At 43.1% G+C, this 26,663-nt stretch overlaps 1 protein-coding gene across 5 annotated transcripts; it reads left to right on the top strand.

The window, feature by feature from the left end:
- The first annotated feature begins 644 nt into the window (after window positions 1–644).
- Window positions 645–26,132, top strand: Apmap (adipocyte plasma membrane associated protein). 5 transcript variants are annotated; one of them, NM_001356491.1, is made up of 10 exons: window positions 645–824; window positions 8,852–8,968; window positions 9,395–9,484; window positions 14,795–14,910; window positions 19,087–19,179; window positions 20,193–20,309; window positions 22,046–22,220; window positions 22,697–22,831; window positions 23,257–23,449; window positions 25,024–26,131. In NM_001356491.1, exons 4-10 carry the CDS (start codon window positions 14,814–14,816, stop codon window positions 25,231–25,233), a joined length of 1,020 nt encoding a protein of 339 aa, NP_001343420.1. In that variant the 5' UTR covers window positions 645–824; window positions 8,852–8,968; window positions 9,395–9,484; window positions 14,795–14,813; the 3' UTR covers window positions 25,234–26,131. The 5 variants fall into 5 exon arrangements, with proteins under 5 accessions (NP_001343420.1, NP_001343421.1, NP_082253.1 ...); NM_001356492.1 differs by having other exon boundaries at window positions 20,090–20,309; NM_027977.3 differs by lacking the exon at window positions 9,395–9,484.
- Window positions 26,133–26,663: the final 531 nt, after the last annotated feature.

Below are 26,663 nucleotides of genomic sequence, written 5' to 3'. Positions count from 1 at the left end.
CCGGCTAAATGCTTCCACTAGACCAAGTTTCTCTCTTTAAAATCACCACTGTATTAAAATTTACATGTATTGAAGTCATGGCTCTCATTAGTTCCAGAAAGGAGGGATTTGCCTGCAGTCTGCTCACTTCACCTCCTGGAGTATGTCCGACTCGCTGTAATACCGTGGAAGCACTACCTGGTGGTTGCTTCATGATTCCTAAAGTTTTGCTATTAGCAGTCTTTTCTACTTGGGCCTGTCTTTAGGTAACTCCCTTTAGAAAATTTATCAAATGTCTATTGTATAACCACTTGACGATCTAGCAGTCAAAATCTGATCTTAACCAAAAGGACACATTTTGAACTTTAGCGGAATCTTTTCAGAAAAGATAACAGTTCAGGCGGGGATTACTGCATTGAACACATTTCGTTAAGAATCAGTGGCATCTTCTCTTTGCAAGCTTGTTACTGCAGACTTCACCGCCCAGCACTCGGACTTGAGGAAGACCCGCTACAGCCTCACTATCCAGACTCGGCTCACTGAGGGAGGGACCCCCTCACCATTTGCCTGCAGCTGTAGGCTGGGGCCAGGGGGTGGAGCCTTACTGCTGTGCCAATCTCCAAAAGGGGGCGGGGCCTGCATTGCAGCTCCGGCGCTAAGTTTACGTCATTTCCTCGCGCCAGGGAGTAGTTCTGAAACCCGCGTTGCTGAGTGTCAAGGCGCTGTTGGAGGTGTCAGTGGAGAGGCGGCAGAATGAGCGAAGCGGACGGGCTGCGGCAGCGTCGGCCCCTGCGGCCGCAGGTCGTCACGGACGATGGCCAGGTCCCGGAGGTCAAGGAGGGCAGGTAGGCAGGACCTGGGCTGGGATCATCCCACGGGAGAGAACCCTCCTCATTATCCCGGCTTGGACCCAGGAGCCGGGTTCGGGCTGACAGGACAATCTGCGGGGCGAGGCCTTGCGTGGACCTGGTTGTCCTCCCTCACGCTGCTGTGGACCTTTTCTGTCCCTTCTTGCCACCCAGCCGCTGGAGCCAACGCCTTTTGCCTTTCTTTAGTTGCACGCATCTTCCCGACTTGTCCTTGTTGGAACCTCTGATACTCCTGGGACAGCCACCTGACCACTGCCGTCAGCCGATTCTTTCGCGTTCCTTGTTATTCACTTTCCTTAAAGAGAAGTCAGAAAAGATGCTGGGTTTCCTTTCTGCGAAGGTCCTCCTCCTGCATCTATTGACGCCGCGCAGTCTGTACTCCTCAGCGTGGAGTAGAGAACCGACTGACATTGTTGGCAGTGTTTCTGAGAATTCGGCCTTGCAGGTTTTTGTAATAGGGACAGTAGTTACTGACAGTAAATCCTTAAAAAGAAAAATTTTTTTTGGGCCCCAGTCTTTCTGACTTTCAAAATGCACTATTAGCCCACATATGAAGCATGCTCCTTAAACCGTACTAGAAGACATTTAAAATTGACTTTTCAACTTGGTGACCAGAATTTTGTACTTTGAATATCTAGATCAGCCTCAAAGTTGTGGAATTAACTTATATGATAGAAATATTAGAAATATTTCTTTGGTCACCAGCAATGTGATGAAGGGATGTGGTGCATACTAGATGAGAGACAGTTTTTGCTTCTGATGATCGGTTTGACTAATGGTAATAAGATAAACATACAAACATGTTTTGGCTTTGGAAAGAGGAGTTTGTAAAAGAACAGGAAGGTACTAACTAGTATGGATCTTGATTAGGGAGACCAGCCATCCTAGGTAGCCTTGAGATCTCATTAACTAGGACTCACCTTGCTAAATGTGGGTAGATTATGACAAATTGCTCACCCTGCTTGTTGTGGGTATTGCTAATTAATTGCTAATGGTTGGTGAGTCTTTTAATGGATAAGCAAGGAGTGGCCAAACCTAACTGCAGGAACTAGGAGAACTAGGAAAGGGTGGAGCTGTGGAGAGCCCTATCTGGGCACTTGGAGAAGAAAAGTGTTTTGAAGCCTGGGTACCCGGGGACTCTTGATAGATTGGCCTGATATTTAGAACAGCTTCTGTGATACTTGTGACCCACAGGCAAAGGGGCATATTTATCTTTTTTTTTTAAGGTTCTCTGTTGGATTTCTTCCTTAATGACTACAAATTAGACACCAAACTGTCTCTTTCCATCTGATCTTTTCCAATGTCTTACATTTGTGCTTACACTGTTTTGACTTTGCCATTTGTAAACATATTTGCTGTTTGTCAACATGTTTGTTATTTTATCTTTAGTGATCTGTAATGGTTGGGTTTTTTTGTTTGTTTGTTTGTTTGTTTTTTGTTTTTTGAGACAGGGTTTCCCTGTATAGCCCTGGCTGTCCTGGAACTCACTTTGTAGACCAGGCTGGCCTCGAACTCAGAAATTCGCCTGCCTCTGCCTCCCAAGTGCTGGGACTAAAGGCATGCACCACCACCGCCCGGTGAAATGGCTGCTTTTAAAGTGAGTTATAGCCACCTTTCTATACTTACAGTGATAACATTCCTGTTTGTCGTTTTCAGCAGTTCTCCTGTATTTTTTTTCTTGTAGTCATCTCTAATAGTTTGTCCAACTATCTTCTTGACTACTGTGAGGGTAGAGGATTGAATATGAATCAGGAAAGTTTTGTGAAGAAATCTGAAAGTTGGGAGTTCAGAGGTTGGACATTTACCTAATACATCCAAGGTCCTGGACTTGATTTTCAGTGTAGAAAATTAAAGAAAAAGAAAGCATGGAATCTGAAAAAAGTATAAACAAACAATGTTAGAATAAATTTTAGACTTGCTAAAACTTGCAAACCTAACACAAAATCTTAAACTGACTTAAAACATTACTAGATTTCTCTCTCTCTTTCTCTCTCTCTCCCTCCCTCCCTTCCTTCCTAAATATTGTTGCACAGTAGAGTGTGAATTTTGTAGATGATAACAGGAGGTTGCAGTATCAAAAATCTTAGACACACCTCAGAATGGATTGATTATCAGAATAAAAGAAGAAAAACAGATTTTAATAGAGGAAGGAACATTTTGCAATACTTTGGAAAGTTTCCTGACTTGCAGGAACAGCAACATTCACGTTGACAGGGTTATTGAGGTCTCTGAGAGTGAATGACGTTACAGACTTGGAGGATGAGGTGAGAGTGAGTGAAGGACAGACCTGGCTGCTGGACTGTCATTCAGAAGCATCTTTCAGAATTGTGCTGTGAGAGTGAGTCTTGGGGTTAAAGCTTCAGAGTGAGCTACACAGCAGATTTGATTGTTGAATCCTTGTAGTCAGTGTGGAGCACAGACGAGTGGGGCATTTTAACATGCCACCGCCTGTTAGAGTCACTGTTTGACAGGGGTTTCTCAAATACTTCAGGAACTTTATTGAAAGAGCAATCCTTACACTGTGAGACTGTCTTTTGAAACACCCTTCTGTTTAGAAAGTTTGCTTTAGTTTTTAAGTATATGTAAGTGTTCAGGAGTGAAAGATGCACTGAGATTTAACAACAGTGTTTAGTGAGTTTCTGGAGGTCTAAGTTCAATTTTCAAATTTTCCAATCTAAGATGGAGATAAGAGAGTTAGGATTATAGTGTTTACATCTCAGCACTGTCTACGTGTGTCTTCAAATGGGTCTTTTTGTTTTTGTTTTTGTGTTGTTTTTCGACACAGGGTTTCTCTGTGTAGTCCTGGCTGTCCTGGAACTCACTTTATAGACCAGTCTGGCCCCCGAACTCAGAAATCCACTTGTCTCTGCCTCTCAAATGCTGGGATTAAAGGCGTACGCCACCACCACTTGCTTTTCTGTAACTGCTCAATTAAGACACTAAATTTTTACTCTTTTTAGAGAAAAATGATTCTAAGAGAAAAGAATGTGAAAAATGAGCAGATTCGAGGTTCAGTTTCTTTGAAAGATGAGACTTGTTGCTCTTTGGCCTTCATGCTTCCTAGGTTGCTTGTTACAGTGTGGATTTGGAGCCAATAGATTTTTTTTTTTCTGTAGAGTTCACAGTTCATTCTTGAATTCTTGATGTCTTTTTTATCTCATTCAAGGCTTTGTGGCTCTTGAAGGCCCTGTGGTCTGGTGTTCAAATACAGGGAGAGTTGAAGAATACCCTTCAAAATTGGCTGTTGAAATGGCAGAAGATTTTGTAAGTGGTGGCTTTTGTCGACACAGTTGTCAGAACAGGTTGCATCACTGTGACTTGCCCTTTCCCAGAGAGACTGCAGGCAATTCAGGGTGTCATATTCTCAAGGGAGAAAGCATTGCTCTAGGCTCTTCTTAAGAAAGTTGGACAAATAAGTTGGCTGTTCAGGGTTCACCTGGAAAATAAGTTGCCAGCAGGAGTGTGTGGTGTTCTGTAAATGAAAATAGAGATAAAGGTAAAAGCTAAACTAGGCAGATGCACAGACTGAGGAAAGCCAACGTCAAGTACAGAGGGTTAGAAGTGGACTGTCAAGTCTCAGGATCAGTAGTGAGGTCAAAAGAGTTAACCTCAGCTAAGAGTAAATAAGTGTGTGCAGAGTAAGAGTTCCAGAGTAGTTTGCCTCATTTATGTGACAAGCTCTCTCCAACTCAAGTGCTCAGTAGCTACCCCTGGTCAGTGCCTACTTTATTTTCATCATCATGGGGGATTATTTTCTGGTAAGTCATACTCAGTTTTCATAAAACTTAACTAGCTAGGTAGTGAGGGCACATGCTTTTAATCCCAGCACTCAGGAGGCAGAGGCAGGTAGATCTGAGTTGGAGGCCAGTCTGGTTTATAAAAGTGATTTTCAGGACAGCCAGGACTAGGTAGAGAAACCTTGTTTTGAAACCAAACCAAACCAAACCAAACCAAAAATAACACCACCTAAAAACAAACAAACAAACAAACAAACAAACAACTTGACCAGCAAAATTAAAATTACTAGTAGAAGCTGGATAGTGTAGTCTTGGAGCAAGTTGGATAAGATTAATGGTGTCCAGCTGTGCACTAGGAACAAATGATGGGTAAAATGCCTACTCTGGATCCATAGATCAGAATCTCCGGGCATTGTTTAAAGCTGGGAATATGCTCATTAATGTGACTCATGTCTCGGAATCCCAGCATTTGGCAGGCAGAGGCAGGTGGGTCTCTGTGCAATGGAGGCCAGACTGGTCAACCCATTGTGTTCCAGGACAGCCAGGGCTACATAATAAAGAAAACCTGACTCAAAAACTCAAACCAAAACCAAACCAAACCAAACCAAACCAAACCAAAACTAAGCAAGCAAGCAAGCAAGCAAGCATCCAAACAGAAGCTGTGAAGGTTGTCTTGATGGAGGAAGTTAAGTTTGGAGCACCTAATAGGGGGGCTTCTAAGTTTCTCTTTAGCTTCGATCCTAGTAACTGTAAGGTATTAATAGTACTGGGTCCCAGGAAATCCTGTCAGGGGTCCAGGGATATCACTCAGTGGCAGTGTTGGCCTAACATATAAGAGGGTTCCATCACTAAGGCCACTGAAAGAAAAAAGGTGCTTGCTCAGATCCTGACAAAATGGGAGATGTGGCACATCCATTACAAGTCATCTTTGGAATTCTGGTTACTTTTCCAGCTATTGCATTGAATCCTGGCTGGACTTATTTTGGACACAATTGAACCTTTTACCATGATGTGAAGGGGCAGTGACTCAAGTAGTGTGTCACACTCTGAATCAGATTAGCAAGTTAAGAGTTTTAAAATATAAGGTACAGGGGCTGGAAATGTAGCTTAATGGGACAGGGCATGCTTAGCATGTGCGAGGCTTTTGAGTTCTAGTCCCAACACCCTCTTCCTATGTGAGGAACAGTGTGATAAAGGGAAGTTTTTGTGAGTCTGAGGCAGATTAGGAGAATTTGTTTTGTTAGACAGTGAAAAAGAAAACTTTACTTTGGTTAGATTTTCATGCTTGCTTGGGTTAAACGACAACCTGCAAGCACAGGTGTGGGATTATGTAGCATGTTTCTCCATTGGTTCAGATGAAGTGAGTGATTGCATCAGTGTCCTTTCAAGGACAGGGATAGATATCCTGGTTGGATTGTATAATGTTCTCTGGGTGCTTTGACTATGTCTCTCTTTGGGAGTCTTGCTTTTGCTTTTAAAAACCATCTTTCTGTCATTGGTACTGTAGCCAGTCCTGCTTTATTGAATGGATACCTCTCAATTTATTTCTATTGTGGTAAAAAGCTTAGGCTGTTTCCAAGCAACAACAAAAATAACAACAACAACAACCAAACAAAAAACACAGTCCCAGGCTTTGGTGTGGCAGTTTGCATAGAAGATTCATTGACTTTGAATTTCTTTTTTCTTTAGTGGAAATAAATCACAGAATTTACTTAAAATCTCCAATTTAGTGGTTTTTGTTTTATAAAATGATAGAGTTTTATAATTTACCACTGTATAAATTTATATATATGTATTTTTTGGGGGAAATTGAGATGTAATTCTGGTAACACACAGTTACCATTTTAATATGTGAGGGTCAGTAGATTAGTAGTGTTTGTAGTGTTGGTTGGCTATTTTCATTATCCCATTCAGACACTTTTTACCTATTAAATAATCTCAAAGCTACACTATATAGAAGGAACAATTTCCATTCACACAGAGATGTCCATAAGTAGATGAGTAGATGAACATATTTGGGTGTACACACACACACACACACACACACACACACACACACGGTGGGGATAGTCTTATACCAGGAAAAACCCGTAAAAGGGATAATACTGACATATTATATCACAAATACATGAATGATCCTGAAAGACCTTGTGCTAAGTAAAAGAAGTCCTTCCTCTTTCATAGAGGCTTCTTGATGCCTGGTGTTATTTTAAGAGAGGTAACCCAGCAGTAGGTCACCAGAGTTCTGGCAGCGTTCCTCAGAGCTGAAAGGCCCTGAGTGAGCAGACATAAAGATCATGCTCCCTGCTATGAGAACTGGTTTTACACACAAGTTGCTTCCACAGTGCAGCACATCTAACTCTGGGTTGGTGATGGTGTTGGCTCCATAACTGACACCTATGGAGGACTTCAGAGAAATAGCATCAGGCCCAGCCCTTAGTAGAGGCTTCAAGAATGTGGCTTGTCCAGTCCTCTAAGCCCTGGAGGGGCTGAAAGTGGTGAAAAAGACAAACATGGGGTCTACAGGCTGACTCTGAACCAAGAGATCTAGTCAGAATTACTGGACAAGTGACAGCTGAATGAAGGATTCTGGGTTACCATGGCAAAGTTGCAAGTTGAAGTGAGAGGTTAATTACTGAAAAATCATATGTTGTGTGGTTCCATTAACATAATACTTGAAGATACATAGTAGCACTGTAACCTTTCATAGTGTTTTATAACAAGGGCTATGGGCCCAGACATTTTCCACTCTCTACCATTGCTAATGGCAACAGCAGGCCTAGACTCCATTCTGCTTTCTGGTGTTCCAGTTGTGGCAGTGGGCATTGCCTGTCAAAAATAAAACCCATCCCCAAACCCTTCCCTCAGATCTGTTCTGTTAAATATGACTCCTCACTTTTTTAAGTGTATATTTAAATTTTTTAGATAGGAAAAATTTCATAAGTTTATGATTTTAGCTTTTTAAAATTTGCTCAAGTTGACTTTTTTTAAAAATTATTTACGTATGTGTGTATTTGTATGTGTTTGTGCATGAGTATAGATGTGTGGGCATCCATGATACAGTGTGCATGTAGGTTTTCTACCATTTGAGTTCTGCGGATTGAATTCAGGTAATCAGCCTTGGCAATAAGAACCTTTATCCACTGTATTACCAGCCCCCTTAAGTTAATCTTAATGTCAAGTGTTCAGTAAAAATTCCAGTGTCATTTATGTAAAGAGAGAATGATTCTGTGAGGTTTAGCAAGAGGCTAACAGTCGTCACTTATTTTTTTTTAAACGAGATAAGAATATGTGAGGTGTTCTAGTCACTGCTGTCATTTGTCTGAAACCTACTCAGATTCCAGAGATAGCACTTAGATTGGTAAAGCCTTTTGGAATTTTGCTTGTTCTTTTTTTTTTTAAAGATTTATTTATTCTATGTATATGAGTACACTATAGCTGTCTTTAGACATACTAGAAGAGAGCATCAGATCCCATTACAGATGGTTGTGAGCCACCATGAGCCACCAGGTTGCTGGGAATTGAACTCAGGGTCTCTGGGAGAGCAGTCAGTGCTCTTAACCTGAAGCAATCTCTAAAGCCCGGCCTTTTGGAATTTTAACTGCTGAATCCATTTGAATTCCCCAGGAATACCTACCAAATTTTACCAAAGGAAGAAGAAGGATTTTCTCTGATTCTTGAAATGGGGAGGTACACAATAGTTTGGAAATTAGGGCCTCAGAGTTGGCAGGGCTTCTGTTTCCTTCATGAAAATCTCAGTCCATCCCCACCTGTCTGCTTACCTTCTTTGTGCAAGTTAGGTGAATATATCTATCATGTTGTTGCAAGTCTTTTCTCCCAGCTTTTCTGAGGCAGAATGTTGGCATGTAGTCCTGGCTGATCTTAAACTTATAATCCTCCTCCTTCAGACTTGTAAGTGGTGGGCTACAGGTTTGTGAACTGTGCATGGTTCTTCCATTACATTTTGTATTCATTAGTTCTGTGAGTTTTTCCTTTAAAATTCTGCTAGAAGAAAGAATATCTGGACTATGACTGACCAGAGTATTTTACACAGCTGCAAGATTTTACACAAAGAAATAGTCATGTCTGCCAAGATTGCCAAACTGCTAACATTTAACTATGAGCCACAAAGCTAGTGACCTTGCAGTGGGGAAACTGGGTGAGCAGAGAAACTAGGTGAGCGGTTGTGCTTGAGAGCGGCCTTCAAGCAGCCAGGCTTGTCAGTGTGTGTGGCTCTGCTGATTGTCACTGTTTTATTTCTGGCAGTTCCTTTAGTGGCAGAGTCTTCAGAATGACCTTCTTGATGCTGGCTGTGTCCCTTGCCATTCCCCTACTTGGAGCCATGATGCTGTTGGAGTCCCCCATAGATCCTCAGAGTTTCAGGTAAGTGCTCAGCTGTCTTGGGAAGGTTCTACCACCAAGTGGGGCTGTGTGATAGAATCGGGGGTGGGAGTGGGGGGACTGGGGATTGGTTACGAGTAGGACTTGAGTTTCATGTTGAATTAGCTATAACTCAATATGTATGAAATTGTCTCTGACATTGTGATATAAACCAGGTATGAAGATCAGATTCAGGGAAACTTAAAAAGATTGAAATAACTGACCTTAGTTCATTTGAAGTAGCAGAAGCACCCTATGGTGATTTAAATCACTTTATGTAACTTTTGTAAGTAACTAGTTTTAAGATTTGTAATTATATAATTCTGTTAAGTTATAATTCACCAGTGAAGGACTATGAGGAATCAGTTTATTGTAATTTGAAAAAAAAAAAACAAACCCTTAACATGTAGTCATGTTTGTGATTGGCAGGGCAGAGTCAGGCTCTTATTGGTGTTTGCTGATGTTGAACTTGGGCTGGTTATAGAAGAGCTGTGTGGTTTGGCCTGGAGAAAAGGGAAGGTAGGTTGAGGTTTTCATGAAGGAGCTCTCTTAACTCCCCGAGCCTCTGTTTTCCTAATTATTTTGCAGTACCTGCCTCTAGAAATCAAAGGAAATCCTAGTTCTTCTATTTGGTTAAATAAGTTTGACAAATTCACATGGGAATTCACATAGATTCTGTAGTAAATTATCATGCAAAAGAGTCTAGGTTCCCCTTGGAGACACTAGTGGGAGTGAAACCGTCTGAAGTTTATTTTAGGTGAGTTAGTACTTCATGTAAAGCTTTAAGGGCTTTATACAAGAACTTTCTCTAACTATGAAGTGAAGGTAATATATACAACTAAATAATGTGTTGGTGTTTTGTATATAAAAATTAAGGCTTTATATTGGATCCAATTCACTAAGAACTTGTTTAGCAGCTAAGGTACGGGTCTACCAGACTCCAGAGATGAGGGAGGACACATTTCTGATCTAGGTGGACATGTGGGCAAGAATCACCTTGTTTGCTATATTTAGAATTACCAAATGGTGTGTGTGTGTGTGTGTGTGTGTGTGTGTGTGTGTGTGTGTGTGTTCGGGGGTGGCGGGAAGGTATGGAAAGTGCAAAGACCAAAATAATCAAACCCAAAATAATGTCTGACTACAACTAAAGGTGTGTACTGCTGTGGAAATGAGATTAGCTTGCATTGTAGGATCCAGAAGAAATGCTAGCTTTGTCAGATTGAGGGGTCGGTTATTATCTTTTGCCAGTGGGTACACCTTCCCTCACACTTCCTGTTGGAGTCTGAGGACAGTCTGGTAGTCTTCTCATAGGTCCTTCTTAACCTGTAGAAAGATGTCTCAGTCTACTCCCAGCCGAACTGATCTAGGCCTCCTTGAATAAGACAGCGGGGTGAACAGTGTGTATAGCTTCAGATCAGAAGCCTGGTTGATTCTAGCCTTGTCAAGCAAACAGCAGGTGAAAATGTAACTTTGGAGTTAACTGAAATCCTTTGACCCCAGGAAAGGCCAGTTTGTGTGTGAGAAGAATAGTGATGAACTTAGCTGAAAAGGGGTATGCGGCCATGGCAAATGGAAAAACAACTCAGTGAGGATTTGACATTGTACAGGGGGAGCCTGGTGAGGCAAGAGGGTTAAGGTGCAGCTGAGAGTCTCCATGAGCTCAGATTTGGGACCGATACATCTAGAAATTAGGAGAATGGGCCCCTAAACACAGGGCAAAAGGAGTAGATTGGCTGAGAACTCAAGATTCACAGTGAAGTGAGATGAAGAAAAATGTTAATAAACAGCCAAAATAATACAGCACAACTATGTGACAAATGGGAGGAAGGTAGAGCTGCCATCTTCTAGCCTCTGTCATCATTATTAATCATGTGTGTGGCGGGGCTAGTAAGTGTGACTGTGTATTTGGAAGTGTCCTCCAGGTTACTAGAGAGAGCTCAGAGCACACTTAGAAGTCTGAGTAGTCAGAGAGGTCATGTAGTAGGTGACAAGACAAAAGAGGCAGGAGTTGCAGCCCTTTAGACTGGATGATTGTGCAGCTGATGTTACTGTGGAGGGAGTAGGAAAACAAAGGCTTGTTCTTTAAAACCACCTTCCTTTTCCGTTGCAAAAGAGAAGTATGTTAAACTGCATATTTGACATCTTAATGACAGAGTCTTTGAGAATACATTTGATAACATGGTGAGATGTGAGCAGAATGACAGGGCTATCCGTGTGGTCATATGTGGTTGGTAGAGGAGCAGAAAAGCCAGCAGGACCTTAGTGATGTAGAGAGGTAAGGCATTTGGGGACATCTGTGAGTTAGAGAAGTGTTCCATAAGCCTGTCTTAGAGTGAGCTCTCTATGGTTTTAGGCCACTCAGGTTATTCTCCCACTTGTAGGAGTTCAGAGTGTGTGTGGGTCATGGCTTTTCTTCTTTTCCTGTAAGTGGAGGTCCTATTTGGGTTTAATTTTATATGCTTTTTGTAATGCTGATTTTCAGTCTTCCCCAACCTGTCCCTCCCTCCCTCTGTCCGTTCTCCCTCTCTCCTCTCCTTCTCTCCCTCCCTCCCTCTCTCCCTTTTTTGTTTCTTTCCTTCCTGTGACAAGATCCCACTACTGTCTCAGCTTCTTGAGTGCTGGGATTTCAGTGTGGCTACACACTAGTTTCTCTTAGCTTTTTTTTTTTTTTTTTTTTCTTTTGGTTTTTCAAGACAGGGTTTCTCTGTGTAGTCCTGGCTGTCCTGGAACTCACTCTGTAGACCAGGCTGGCCTCGAACTCAGAAATTCACCTGCCTCTGCCTCCCGAGTGCTGGGATTAAAGGCGTGTGCCACCACGCCCGGCAGAAGATATTTTTCTTATGAAGGTCTTTAGGAAAATGTTTTGGGTTCTAATTGTTTGTTTGTTTAAGACAAAACTATTCTGGAACTCTCTAGAATTTTTGTTTTATTATTATTATTATTGGTTTTTCGAGACAGGGTTTCTCTGTGTAGCCTTGGCTGTCCTGGAACTCACTCTGTAGACCAGGCTGGCCTCGAACTCAGAAATTCACCTGCCTCTGCCTCCTAAGTGCTGGGATTAAAGGCGTGTACTACCATGCCCGGCTCTCTTAGCTTTTGATATCCTTGCTTACTTCTAAAGCGAGTTTATTTTTTGTTTTATTTTTGACCCTTTGAGTTTTGAGTTTCATTCTGGTAGCAAAATGTGTACTTCTGAAACACTGTTCTAATCTCAGGTGCCAGTGGACTTCATCATCCTGATGCTCTTTAAAATGGTAGCAACAAAACCTATTCTCCAAAACATTGCTTTTTCATCTTAAATTTGACTCTAATTGCTAAATATATATTTAAAATGCCTAGAAACACCCATATCCTTCTATGCAAAACAGTCTTTTTGTTTTTAAGTAGAAACTCATTGGTTTTCTAGGCCCTATGAGAGGTAAACTGGATTGGAAGCTACTGAGCAAAAATCTGTTAAGATGGCATGCTACAGGATAATGTCCTGGATTGTGGACGTTTGTGTGAGACAAACTCAGCACACTTAGATTTGACAGAGCCAGCAAAGGGATTTAGTAAGCTTGATTGCAGAAGAAAGAACAAAACATGATCCTGGCTGAAAAACTACGACGACAACAACAAAAAGATAAATAATTGGACATAAACAGTACAGCTACAGAGTTAGCAAGGGTGAACAAGTGTCACTGGCTTTAACTCTGAGTACCTGACTAGCCAGGTAAGGCCCCAAGACATTGTCTGATTTGGCCTTTTTGGTGGCTGTCCTCTGCTGCCAACTACTACCAGGAGGATCGGATCTTGCTTGCCTGCTCTTTCCATTTGCATCCAAGTCTGACTGTCCCTGTTCTTCGTTTCCTCCACCCTTTGAGACATGGTCTCCCTTTGCAGCCCAGCTTGGCCTCAGACTTGTGACAATATCCAGCTTTAGCCCCCTGAGTGCTGGGATGATGGGCATGAGCCACTTATCCCTGACTCGACATTTTCTAGTTACCTTCCTGCTGAGATTTTTCTCAGGTTGCCTGTGGGTAGGAAAAAACACACTAATACTTTAGAACTTCCTGAGTGGAAGGTTTTAAACCAAGGTGCAGAGGGTTGAGTATCTCTGATATTGGCTTTGTGCTCAAACACGGTTTGCTTTGCACACTTAGCTTGGTGGTTGAGCTAGCCAGAGTCAGAACTACATTCCTTGGCCAAAGTAGGTAGGCTACTTACTGCCCCACCTGAAGTTTCCTGGCTAAGCTGAAAGGGCTTGACCTTATGACTGGTGGAATGCCACAACTGAGAGCCAGGGCAGAGGGTAAGAGAGAGAATTTAATTCAAGTGTGGTGCTGACTCAGAAGTGGCCCCAGGGAGTAAAGTGCATTGTCATGAACTGACAGGTAGGCAGAATAGAGAGCTTTTTATCCCCCAGGTTCTCAACCACCCTCCAGTCCCCTTGCTTCTCCTCTACTCATGAGCAGGCCAGAAAACTGCCTTGCTTAATTGGGGGCGGGGGGTTGGGAAATAGTTCTCTTCCTTCTCCTTAGCAGTGTGCATTGGGAAGGGATTCCTGGTCTACACAGCATCCCTTCTAATGGGGCCAGATAGTAAACATACCAGAGTAACAAATCCAAAAGCACGTGAGATGATGATAAGTGCAAAGGGAGATTAGAGGAAGTACAGGCCCAGGCCCAGGGAGGTGGCAGATTTTAACTTGGGTGTTCAGAGTGGGCTTCACTAAAGAGGAAAGAGGAGCTTATGAGAGAGTTAATGGTAAGGATCAAAAATACCTGGTACCCAAGACCCTACAAGGGGTGGGGGCTGAAATGGGGAGCAGAAGAAACAACAAAACAGAAGAGGTAACAGGACTAGACTGGGCAGTGCAGGCCCAGACTGGGCAGCATAAGAAGTTACTCCAAGGACTTCGGTTCTGAGTGAGATGGAGCGTTTGCATCAGTGGACAGATGCTGTGATGTGAGTGGAGTGCTTGATTGAGAATAGATTGTAGGGATCAAGAAACAGAGGAGAGAAGACACTGGCCAGGGCAGAGTGGCAGTAGAGGACCTCTGGGAGGAAGGTGCAATCATGTCTCTTTAAAAGTGGCCTCAGTGGTAGCTGGTAGCTATGGCACTTTTGCCTGTGGATGGAAATGAATTGGGAAAAAAAGTTGCTGGAGTTACTTTGGGAGGGGATGATGGTCTAGGGCTCGGGGGAAATGAATCTGTGTGAGGTCACAAGCACTGGATGCTATTCCATGACTGGCTTCCTTTCTTACCAATACATGTGAAACAAGAATGTAGTCAGCTGTGGAAGGCTAACAGGGCTTCCTCCATGTCAGGCAGACAATACTAGCTAGAGAACTAGTTACAAGCCGGGTGTGGTAGCGCACGTCTTTAATCCCAGCACTTGGGAGGCAGAGGCAGGCGGATTTCTGAGTTTGAGGCCAGCCTGGTCTACAAAGTGAGTTCAGGACAGCAAGGGCTATACAGAGAAACTCTGTCTCAAAAAACCAAAAGAGAGAGAGGGGTGGGGGGAGAGAGAACTAGTTACAGAGCTGTCTGCGTCACAGAGTGAGAGTCCATTTAACTGTCTTGAGGCCATGGGTGGTGATGAGACCGTCAGGATGTCTGCGGTATGGGGACTTGCAGTGTTTTTGTTAATTATTTCCTAGTGTAATCTTTTCTGATTTTGTTTAATTTTTTCCCCTTAACCTTTAATTTTCTGGCATTCAAAGATGTTTTGGGAATGTGTTCTGTGTGTCAAAACAGGGAGCTAGACATGCCATGGGTCCTTAGGAAACATTTCTCTTCATAAATATTTTTATACACACACTCCTGCAATTGTATTATTTTACAGCTTCAAAGAACCCCCTTTCATGTTTGGTGTTCTGCATCCAAATACGAAGTTGCGGCAAGCAGAAAGGCTATTTGAAAACCAACTTAGTGGACCAGAATCCATAGTAAATATTGGGGGTAAGTACTCCAGGGGACCTGTAGAGTGCACTTGGCTGATTTTCAGGTTGCCACTGTTGCTCAGGGTGGTGGGTTCTATGAGAGTAGCTGCAGTGGTACACAGCTCCCAGACAGGGGAGGGAGCTCTGGGCTTGAATCTCACCTGTGAACATCTCAAGGGAGCAACTCTCTAATTCTCTGTCTGATTTGCATTCCATTTTTGTATTTTTTTATTGTTGTTTTGTTTTTTCAAGACATGGTTTCTCTGAATAGCCTTGCCTATTTTGGAACTTGTTCTATAGAGTTGGAATTAAACTCAGAGATCTGCTTGCTCTGCCTCCTGCGTGCTAGGATTAAAGGTATACACTACCACTGCCCAGCTGCACTGGGTGATTTTGAGTTAACTTATACAGAGCCCTTTCTTGTGCTCAGTATTGTAAGGAGGCAAAGGCAGATGCAGACACTGACAGTGAGTTATCTAGTTAGGTAGGTAGGTGTTCTTTGATAGCACCCTAGTTCTTTGCTCACTTTGTCTTTGTTTTGCACGGGTTTTATTTTGAAGTGAACAATAGAGGTTCTCAGTATCTCCACTGAGCCCATCCATCTCACGATGGGTCTTCTGAAAACAAGAATTGGGTCTGATGTAAATGTGTTTGATTCTGCAGTCAGGCAGTAGGGCGTGTGTGTGTGTGTGTGTGTGTGTGTGTGTGTGTGTGTTATTGTTTTTTGTTGATTAGGATGAGAATTAAGCTTAGTATTGAAAGGACACAGTTAATGAGTTGAACAAACTTAGACTGGGTTGGGGATTTCTGAGTAGCAGCTTTGAAATGCTGCAGCCCTGAGTCTGTTACAGTCCCTGGGCAGTGACTGTGGACATTGTGTGCTGTGCACTGAGTTTTGTTTCTCAGCTGGCCAGAGCCACTGCTGCACAGGTGTTTGGCAGACTCTTGCTCTGCACCTGCTTTTCCCTTCAGACCCACCGGCTGCTCGTTTCTGTAGTTGCTGTTGCTTTGTTATATGGCTTGTGAAGTACATTTTTTTTTTCTAGTAAGAGTAAGGACTTCATGGTAGACCTTCTGTTTCTCTTAAAAGGTCTTGGCATTTGTTGGTAAGGTTCATCAGTCCTGGTGAGGAGCCAATGCTGTTGTTCCACTGCAACTTGCAAGCGTTGCTTGGTGGCCTTTGCTGCCTTAGAGACTGCATCCGATCTCCCTCTCTCCATATTGAAGAGCTGTGTACTGGGTGACATTTTTGGTGTGGACCCAAGGCTACCTCTCTGCTGCTGTTCTTGTGGATGTGAGGCATAAGTCGGCACACAGACACCTGCTACTGCTGCAGCAGCATTGTGTGAACGGTGTCCTGGGGGAGGCTGGCAGGTGCTGCCTGCCTGGGGACGAGTGCTAGGAGAGCAACCATCAATTAGTATACTTCACCTGTTTTCAAGTGAACCATTTTTAAAAATGTTTTTCAGCAATTATGTTATTTTCACTAACATCAACACTTATAGCAGCAGTAGTGCAGAGATTCTTTCTAGACAGTGAGTTTTGAATTATTCACAAATAGGGGTCCAAGATGAACCACGAGAGTGCTTTTAACCTCAAAGTTACAAAACCTACTTTGTTAACTCTCTGTCAGAAATGTTCAAAATTGTTTCAGTTTTGTATATTTATTATTATCTTTGATAACTTCAAGCACACATATATTTTTGTCATTTTCACCCCCTCACTGTCTTTTTACTCATTTTCACTTCCTCTGAACACTTTGTTCTTCCTACCAAGTCATCTATTTTCACATCTTTCTGTTTGTGTTTTTATTTGTTTCTGTTCGTGTTTTTATTTGTTTATCTTTTAAATGGCCCATTGAGCTTAAGTAGGGTTCCTTGCAAGAGTATGCATGGGGGTTATCTACTAGGACATGGGCAGTATAACAGGCTGTATCACTGGAGAAAACTACTCTCCTCTCAGCAACCTCTAACTGCAGTATATCCTCAGGGAATTACTCAGGAGCCCCGCCCTAGTCCATGATGAAATGTTGACAGAGCCCTTCCTGTCCAGGTAATCATAGCTTCTGAGTTCACGCAGGTGACAGCCACACCACATGTATGAGACAGTGCTTCTCCGCATTCTTCTCCATCCTGTGGCTTTTACAGTCTTTCCGTCCCTCTCTCCTGGGGTGTTTCCTGAGACTTGGAAGGACAGTCATGTGGATGTCTTCTGAGGCTTGAGCACTCAGCAGTCACTTACCTACAGTGACAGTTTGACCAGTTGAAGTTTGCATTAGCCATCACTCTCTGCAGAGAAAAGCTCTGACCAAGGCTGAGGGCAACACTAATCTATGTGTGCAAACATATATGTGTAGAAGGCAGTATGATACCATTTCTACTTAGCAAAACAGTATAGTTGGTGCCCCTATAGGACTTCTAGCTTCTCAGCCTTAGGCTTTTGACCAGACAAACTATTTTTCATGATGGAACAAAAAATAGAGATGTTATCAGAGTGGGTGCTGGGTTCAGTGTGCAGGCTTTGCCTTCTCACTGCTTTCACCTTCCAGAGCTATGCTACTGTTGCCACTGTCGGTCACTATTGGCATTGGGTACTCTGGGATTTGGACAGATTTGTAATGCCATCATGCAAGATAATTTTCACTGTCCTAAAATTTACCTGTGTTGTTCTTCCCTCTTTAACTTTTGGCTACTAGTGACTTAAATTTCTGCATTGTTTGCCATTTCCAGAACCTTGTAGCATTAGAGTCATACATTCTCTTCAGGTGCCTTTTGTGTCTGTGTTTGTGGATAGTGGCTGATAGTCTCCCTTAGTGTCTTTTTTAGGGCAATACAGAAGTTGTAACTTGTAGAATAAGATAAGAAGTATTATTTCAGCTTCTGTCTTCTGAAGCAAATTTTAGAGATTTGGCTGTAATTTTTTAAGGTAGAGTTCACTAGTGAGCCAGCTCATTGGGGACTGATGCTTTTTTTTTTTTAATTTCTTTAATTTTTTTAAAATTAGGTATTTTCTTATTTTACATTTCAAATGCTATCTCAAAAGTCCCCCATACCCTCCCCCCCCCCACTCCCACTTCTTGGTCCTGGTGTTCCCCTGTACTGAGGCATATAAAGTTTGTAAAACCAAGGGGCTGCTCCTCCCAATGATGGCTGACTAGGTCATCTTCTGCTACATATGCAGCTAGAGACACGAGCTCCAGAGATACTGGTTAGTTCATAATGTTGTTCCACCTATAGGGTTGCAGACCCCTTTAGTTCCTTGGGCACTTTTTCTAGCTCCTCCATTGGGGGCCCTGTGTTCCATCCAATAGCTGACTGTGAGCATCCATTTTTGTTTGCCAGGCACTGGCATAGTCTCACAAGAGACAGCTATATCAGGGTCCTTTCAGCAAAATCTTGCTGGCGTATGCAATGGTGTCTGCATTTGGAGGCTGATTATGGGATGGATCCCCGGTTGCGGCAGTCTCTAGATGGTCCATCTTTTCATCTCAGCTCCAAACTTTGTCTCTGTAACTCCTTGCATGGGTGTTTTGTTCCCAGTTCTAAGAAGGGGCAAAGTGAAGTCTCTGTTCTTCTTGAGTTTCATGTGTTTTGCAACTTGTATCTTGGGTATTCTAAGTTTTTGGACTAATATCCACTTATCAGTGAGTACATATCATGTGAGTTCTTTTGTGATTGGGTTACCTCACTCAGGATGATACCCTCCAGGGGGGGACTGATGCTTTTTGTCGCACTATTGTTAATTATTTATTCAGTTTCTTTAACATGCATAGATCTGTTCATATTGTCTATGTAAAGCTTTGGCCAATTTCATCCTTCAAGGAAGCTCCAGAGTCAGCCCCCATAATTTTGTTACTTTAATGTTTTTTCCCCAGAGACAGAGTTTATCTTTGTAGCACTGGCAGTCCTGGAGTTTGCTCTATGCATTAGCCTGGCCTCAAACTCACAGGCTCATCCGTCTCTACCTCCTTAGTGCTGGGACTAACGGTGTGCGCCACTCCCACCCGCTACCCCTCACCTGCTGGCTTGTTTCTTTACATTTTAAGGGTTTAAAAATTTTCCTATATCATATCACCATCATTTTCAGAATTGCTATTTTCTTTCTGGCTGTTAAAATATAACCAGGCCTTTTAGAAGAGACAGTGTGGTCATAGCTATTAAGTCAATGATCTTTTCCCTTTTGTCTTCATATACAGATGTGCTGTTTACTGGTACAGCAGATGGCCGAGTTGTAAAACTTGAAAATGGAGAAATAGAGACCATCGCTCGGTTCGGTTCAGGCCCTTGCAGTAAGTTGAAGCTTCATTTGGGAAGCAGTCGTTTTCACCCTTGGAGATCTGCTGACTATTTGGCAGATAGGACATGCTGTGGTGCTGCCTCCGCTTTTTTATTGCCAGTCATCTGGCCTTGGAGTGTCCAGTTGGGCAGTGGTCATGTACTTCCTGGTGCCATATCCCCTCAGCATCCCACTCTGGTTGCCTTCCAGGAGCGTCAGCTGCTAATGGCTGTGGATGTGGGTGCTGCTTTATATAAAGGCAGGGGCTTTGTGACTGTCCTGGGGCTTTCATGTAATTCTTTAGTAGCTCCTCAGGGATTTCAGTCATGTTACTCAAGTCTCATTCAGACTGGAAGCGTGAGCAGAAGAATCCACTGTTTAAAAACTGGGCCAAAGGATTCTTACCATTATTTATTAATTAACTCATTGTAAATTTTTATTTATTTAATATTTTTTTGTGGTAGTCTGGGTGGAATCTAGGACCTGATGACCAGCAATTGTTTTACTGCTGGGATACACAGCCTAGTTGTCATTTTTGATAACTGGGGTAGTTTATAAAAAATGATGTTTTTATTTAAAAATAAAAACAATATTAATATACAAGACCAAAATAAAAAATTCATCTTGCATCTTTTGCGATGTCTGTGCTGACGTTTAATGAGTACCTTTTCAGGCATCTTTGTCTACCCACGCTCATACCCTTTCCACTCCACGTAGCTCCTGCCCTCAGCACCTCCGCTGAGCACTGTAGCGGGCGCCCCTTGTGGTGCAGTAGCACTTGGAGTAAGCACCCTGTAGTGAGCGCATTCTGTGAGGATGTGCGGTGGCAGCGCCTGCAGTAAGCAGTGATGTTGCGCTCCTTGCAATGACCCTCAGCTGAGGCAGGTCAGGTTCTAACACTGTGGTCTTTTTGCTCTGTCTAGCATGGTGACTGTTTAGGGAGGTATGGAAGAGATACTTGGACACTGAAGAGGGCACAGGTAGACTCTTGGAGCAGCCGCCGATTCCTATCGTTTATCTTCCTAGAAACCCGAGATGATGAACCTACCTGTGGGAGACCCCTGGGCATCCGGGCAGGGCCCAATGGGACTCTTTTTGTGGTTGATGCGTACAAGGGACTGTTCGAAGTAAATCCTCAGAAACGTATGTTACAACTTGTTTCTTTGATATTTTCAGATTTTTCAAAGAGTATACATATGAAACACATTTAATAAGATTGTTAAATATAGTCTTCAGACAATTGCAGTGTTTTCTTACTAAATAATACCACAAGTATTGCCCACTGATACTGTATTGGCCACCAGAAAGTTGCCCTTCTAAACCTGCTTTGGTTCCTACCCAGTTATTCTCCAGCATCTGTATTTTAGCCACTGCCTCTCAGAAGGGTTATTTTTTTTTCTTAATTTTTTTTATTAGATATTTTCTTTATTTATATTTCAAATGTTATCCCCTTTCCTGGTTTCCCCTCTGAAAAACCCCCATCCTCTCCCCCATCCCCCCCTCTCACCAACCCACCCACTCCTGTTTCCTGGCCCTGGCATTCCCCTATATTAGGGCATAGAGCCTTCACAGTACCAAGGGCCTCTCCTCCCATTGATGACCGACTAGGCCATCTTGTGCTACATATGTAGCTGGAGCCATGAGTCCCACCATGTGTTTTCTTTGGTTGGTGATATACTCCCAGGGAGCTCTGGGAGGTGGGGTACTGGTTAGTTCATATTGTTTTTCCTCCTATGGGGCTGCAAATTCCTTTGACTCCCTGGGTACTTTCTCTAGCTCCTTCATTGGGGACCCTGTGCTCCATCCAGTGGATAGCTGTGAGCATCCACTTCTGTATTTGTCTGGCACTGGCAGAGCCTCTCATGAGACAGCTATATCAGGCTCCTGTCAGCAAGCTCTTGTTGGCATCCACAATAGTGTCTGGGTTTGGTGATTGCATATGGGATGGCTCCCCAGGTGGGGCCATCTCTGCTCCACACTCAGAAGGGTTATTTTGTAAACATCATTCCTCATCCTCTTGTCAGAGAATCTTTCCCCACCTAGGCAATTACTCCTCTTCTTTCTGGTGACTGGTCATGATACTACCAGAAATGGTATTATAATATGTTCTGTGTGCTCTCTCCATGGAAGACACAGCATGGAGGATCTATACATGGGGCTAGACCATGGGCATTGCAGATTGGCCACTGCTTTCTGTTGGCTATGTCTAGGGAGGTTGCTTGGCCTCTCTGTTCCTGTTTTTCCATAAAGCACAGAAGGTTAATAGTAGATCTTCCCTGTGGATTCTTGCACAGGGTTAAATAATAGTGTAAATAGGAAGCTTGCCACTCAATATACGTCCTTTCTGTTATTTGAATTTTGAGTTGTGAGCTGGGAGGTCTCATTGTACTACTCAAGCTGGTCTCCAGTTACTGAGTTTTTGCCCTTCTCTAACCTTTGCCTCTCATACCTAGAACTGCAGTGTGTTCCTCATTTCTGGCTAGTTTGAAACACTATTATTGCTGCTAATACAAAAGTAGACAAATGGAATACCTGATTTTTTTTCTCCCAGGCTAACACATAGTACTAGATACTTTTACATATTGTTCTTAATAGGTTTTGTTTTAATTTTGTTGATCTTAATTAAAGAATGTATTTTTCATCCTTAGGATGGATTCTACCTTCAGTAAAATTTAGTTACAAACAAACAAACAAACCAAAAAACCCTAAAAGATTATCACCTATAGCTGGTACCTAGGGGATTAAAAAAACTCACTGGGGGATAGAAAAGCTCATTTTAGTTTTTTCTCTTGATGCCAGTTGTGTTGATTAACATTGTGAAATTATCAAGAAACATATTCCTAAAGTGACAGCAAATCTTTAATTTTTTATAACTTCAGGTTCAGTGAAACTGCTGCTATCCTCTGAGACGCCCATTGAGGGCAAGAAGATGTCCTTTGTGAATGACCTCACTGTTACTCGGGATGGAAGGAAGATTTATTTCACGGATTCCAGCAGCAAGTGGCAGAGACGAGACTACCTGCTTCTGGTGATGGAGGCCACTGATGATGGGCGGCAAGTGTTCCTTTTGGCCTTTCTTTCAATTAGGGGCTTGGCTTCAGGTGATGGCAGCAGACCCTGTTTCTGCTGGAAGCTGTAGTAGAATCTTAGCACAGTGTGCCAGTGTGTACGAATACGACCTTAGTGGCTTAGGATGATCTCACTTCCTCAGAGGAAATAAAATGAAGTCTAGTCATAAGGGTGGTTCTAGAGAGTAGGTGAGGTCCACCAGCAGGCCTGGGTTTCAGGCCATGCCTCTAAAGGCTGGTTAATGGCTCTCACTGTGCTGACGTAGTTTTCTGGCCAGCAAGGGGATACTGGATCAGCTGTAGGCTGGGAGAGTCCTTACTGGCCAGCCTGGGGCCACAGCCACGTAGATTGATGACTTGGGTTTTATCACTCCAGTAGGAGACTGAGTCACTGTACCCTTCCCAAAGCCCACAAGAGACCATGGGCTCTTTCTTGTGACTGTTGTGTTGGGTCTTCCACAGCCTGTTAGAGTATGATACTGTGACGAAAGAAGTGAAGGTTTTGTTGGACCAGTTGCAGTTCCCTAATGGAGTTCAGCTCTCTCCTGAGGAAGACTTTGTCCTAGTGGCAGAGACAACTATGGCCAGGATACGAAGGTATGTGTATGGTGTGAGTGGAGCTATCAGTTCTTCTCCAGAGCTTGCCATGGCCTGTGGCGGGATAGACGTGAGGTGAATAGATATCTGAGATGCTTCACACCTCCTGTCTATGTAATGATGAGAAAGTTGGAAGTTAGACTGGGTTTACTTATGTCTCAGCCTTTGCAAGGGTCACAGTACAGTGTGTCTTGATTTCATGCCACCGGTATAGCCTGCACTGTTTCCTGTAAGGTAGGCTTTGGTTCTTCCTGCCTGTGTAGTCTCTAAGATGTCTGTTAGCAGCTTTGCTTGCATTCATGACAGATACGTGGATGGTATTTTCTGTACATATATTTGAACTAAGACCAGTTTTGTGCTTGGCTAAAAACTTTTCTTTAAATTTTTTTTCTATTTCTCATTGCCTACTTGGGCATGTTTTTCAGAGTCTATGTGTCTGGCCTGATGAAAGGAGGGGCAGATATGTTTGTGGAGAACATGCCTGGATTTCCTGACAATATCCGGCCTAGCAGCTCTGGCGGATACTGGGTTGCTGCTGCAACCATTCGTGCTAACCCTGGGTTTTCCATGTTGGATTTCTTATCTGACAAGCCTTTTATTAAGAGAATGATTTTTAAGGTAACTATGAAAATTAATTTCAAAAAGCAAGATGGCAATGAGCCTCGTGGTCTATTTTTATTGCTCTCTATTGTTTCTATAGTTCTCAAACTTCCAGATATAGATAGGACATTTGGTACCTGTCATACCTACTTTTAAGCACATTTATGTGTTCACACGAGGTGTGTGCATGTGTGTAAAGACTGATTTTAACCATATGGTCAGTCTTCTGGAGCTGTCTACCATGTTTTGTGAAACACAGTCTCATCAGATAGGCAGGGCAGCCCAGCCTTTGAGCCCCAGGGATCTGCCTGTTTCTGTGTCCCTAGCATTGGGCATGTGCTGCCACTTCTGGCTCTTTACCTGGGTCCTTTGAGTGGTAAGCACTTCGCTTACAAAGGGCCTTCCCTAGAATGGTAAACCGCTTTTATTCATTAGTTCATACTAAAAGTTGAAACACTTGTGCCCTGCCCTTGCCTCCTGTGTTTGCCTTGCTTCTGAGTATTTTGTCATTTCACTCTGCTGACTTCAGAAGCCACCTGTTATCAGGCTCCTTAGAGGCAGGGCTAGGAAATACAAGCAAATGCTTACACTTACATTTATTTATCATATCTATTTAAATTTAAAAGCCATAGTTTATGCAAACTATCTCTAGTGTAACTGAGCCCTATGGGCTTTATTCTAGTTTTTTTAGTTCCCTTCATCTGTGTACCTTCCTTGTCTAACAGTGAGATGCCTAGCCTCTGATCCTGCATATATTTCCTTAGTTTTGGAGACAGGATTTTACTAATTGCCTAGAATTGACTAGAACTCACTTTCTACCTCTCTAGTGCTGGGGTTACAGGTGCGCCACCATGCATAGATAGACGTGTTTACTGTTTAATCAATTCCTCCAAGTACAGCCATGCTATAGCCATTGACCCCATCTTAGGAGACTCTGGCCTTGTTCTAAACTCCACACAGGGTTGCTCCTTTCCAGTGTCTTTCTTCAGTGCCAGAAATCACATCCCTCCATGAGATTTCTCACCTTGAACTCTTTATGAGCCCCACAAGACTACACCTGTTGGTAGCTGTGCTCAGAGGTGCCCAGCTCTGTGCAGGGGCATGCCCACAGGGACTGCAGACCAAGCTTCAAGGAAGATGGAAAAATGGGCTTTTTAGAGGTGATATTGTTAGGATGGACTTACTGACTTAACCTTCCTAGTCCCTTTCTGAGTGTGAAAGGCTTTAAAACTACATTGCTTGCCTCTCCCACCCCTTGAATGTTTATAGAGGCCTCACGGCTCACTTTGGTTAAGCTGTCACTGGTTGACCCAGTGCTCTGGTGGCAAAGATGGTTCTCACCTTGACTTCAGTGTAGTGATCTCTTGGAATGTATCTTGCATTTCTCTGTGAATGGCTATGCCATTGCTGTCTGTGAAGACTTAACAATCTTGGTCTGATCTGCATGGGAGTGAGGGCCATGGTTCTGCTACTGCCCTATGGGAACCTCCCTGGCCCGAGGATGCTGGACTATTCTTAGGTGACGAGAAGTTATGTGGTCAGTTTGCTTTCAGTCAGAAGGTAAGCTCTCCTCCCTGATACTTCTCTTCCAGATGTTCAGTCAGGAGACAGTGATGAAGTTTGTGCCACGATATAGCCTGGTCCTAGAAGTCAGTGACAGTGGTGCCTTCCGGAGAAGCCTGCATGATCCTGATGGACAGGTGGTCACCTATGTGAGTGAGGCGCATGAACATGATGGATACCTGTACCTGGGCTCCTTCAGATCTCCCTTCATCTGCAGACTCAGTCTCCAGTCTATTTAGCCAGCCCAGCAGCTGCCCCCACTGTGCATGCCAGAAATCATCACACTCAGTCACATAGGTCTGGAAGGAGCCATGGACATATAGCTCTGTCCCTGTGTTCCTGCTAGTCCTTGGAAGTGTGGGAGTAGCTGCTGTAACCTGGAGAAGGTATGAACCTTACCCATACTTTCTCCCAAGACGTGCCTCTCACCTGGACTTGATGTCATTTTTAGAGGGAAATAGTGTATCTGCTATGGGGAAGACAAATCATGGAAAGCCATTTCTCTTTAAAAAAACATGCTAAGTACAAGAATTCTCTAGTACCTGGAAAATTTAATACACCTGTGACAGGGCTCAGGGTTTGATGATTAGAGCAGGGGATTAGCTGTGCAGGGACCTTTGTATTGCCATTGGCTCTATCTGACACTTGTATCTTCATTCTAAAGGGGGTCATGCTTTTGGGGGTGGTATTGCGGTATGCCATGGAAGTGGTAATGCATGTGTTGAGGCAGGGATTATTCAAGCTGAAACTTGTTCTCAGGGGCCGTGTGAGATGTGTGAGAATACCTGGACTTCTGGTATTTCTCCACAGAAAAGGTGTGCTCTCCCACCCTCTACAAGCCTCTTTCCATGCCAGAGGGTTTTCAAGACTCCTGTTTTAGTGGCCAGGAGGATTTCATTGGGTTTCTTTCTGACTGCCTTCTCCACTGGAATTGGGTGACCCAGTGAGTTTGTACCTGCACAGGGGTGTTTTAGAAATGCCCTTTTATGGCTTGATTCCTTTTAGACCTACAGATGTGATTAGTGAACTGTTGATGTAATGTTTGTGCTAATGTAATAAGCTCAAAGTTGCTTATTTCTTGGCAAGTATGTTTATACACTGGTCTTAATTTTGATAATAATAAATCATATTAAACCCACTTTTCTGCTGATTATTACTCCTTTTGATAAAATGGTCCAGAGGTTTCTTCTCTACTTTAATTATTGTATTTTTCTACTTAAATGCCTTAACAGTGTCAGTATGAAGACTCATTCTGTAAGGATATTATTTTAGGGCAAGACAGCCATTTAATTTGCTTAGAAGTAAAGTTAGGGGACCTGTCAGGATACCAAAGGTCCCAAGTGGCATTTCCCAGCTTTGACTCATCCCAGGTATGTTGGTAGCCTTCTCTCCTGTTTGCATTTTCTGCTCTTGGCACTGTTTCTTTTCTCCTTGGGTGTAAGAATGCTGAAAAACTGTGTCTCTGGAAGTATTTGAAATGACTTGACAGAAACAGTAGTTTGAATAGTTAATGATATTAAAAATTGAAAAATTGTCAGTAGCTGAGGTAAATGAAAACCATTGGCTGGCCCTCCTCTCCCCACACTGCTCATGTTCAGTTGGAGAAGTGGCTGGAGTTTAAGTTGTCACCTCCTTGGAACTGGCTTTGTAGAAAAAAAGCAGCAGTAGA

This window comes from Mus musculus, chromosome 2 (genome assembly GCF_000001635.26).
Source record: "Mus musculus strain C57BL/6J chromosome 2, GRCm38.p6 C57BL/6J".
Taxonomy (NCBI): domain Eukaryota; kingdom Metazoa; phylum Chordata; class Mammalia; order Rodentia; family Muridae; genus Mus; species Mus musculus.
The sequence above is the reverse complement of the archived record's forward strand: the minus strand, read 5'-3'. Positions and strand labels throughout refer to the sequence as shown.

What these genes read in the sequence shown, in the direction of transcription:
- Apmap (NM_027977.3), top strand. Translation starts at nt 733, where the DNA reads ATGAGCGAAGCGGACGGGCTGCGGCAGCGTCGGCCCCTGCGGCCGCAG. An exon ending in ATAGATCCTCAGAGTTTCAG is followed by an intron (nt 8,969 to 14,794) that starts GTAAGTGCTCAG and finishes ATTATTTTACAG; the next exon opens with CTTCAAAGAACCCCCTTTCA. An exon ending in GAGGCCACTGATGATGGGCG is followed by an intron (nt 22,221 to 22,696) that starts GCAAGTGTTCCT and finishes GGTCTTCCACAG; the next exon opens with CCTGTTAGAGTATGATACTG.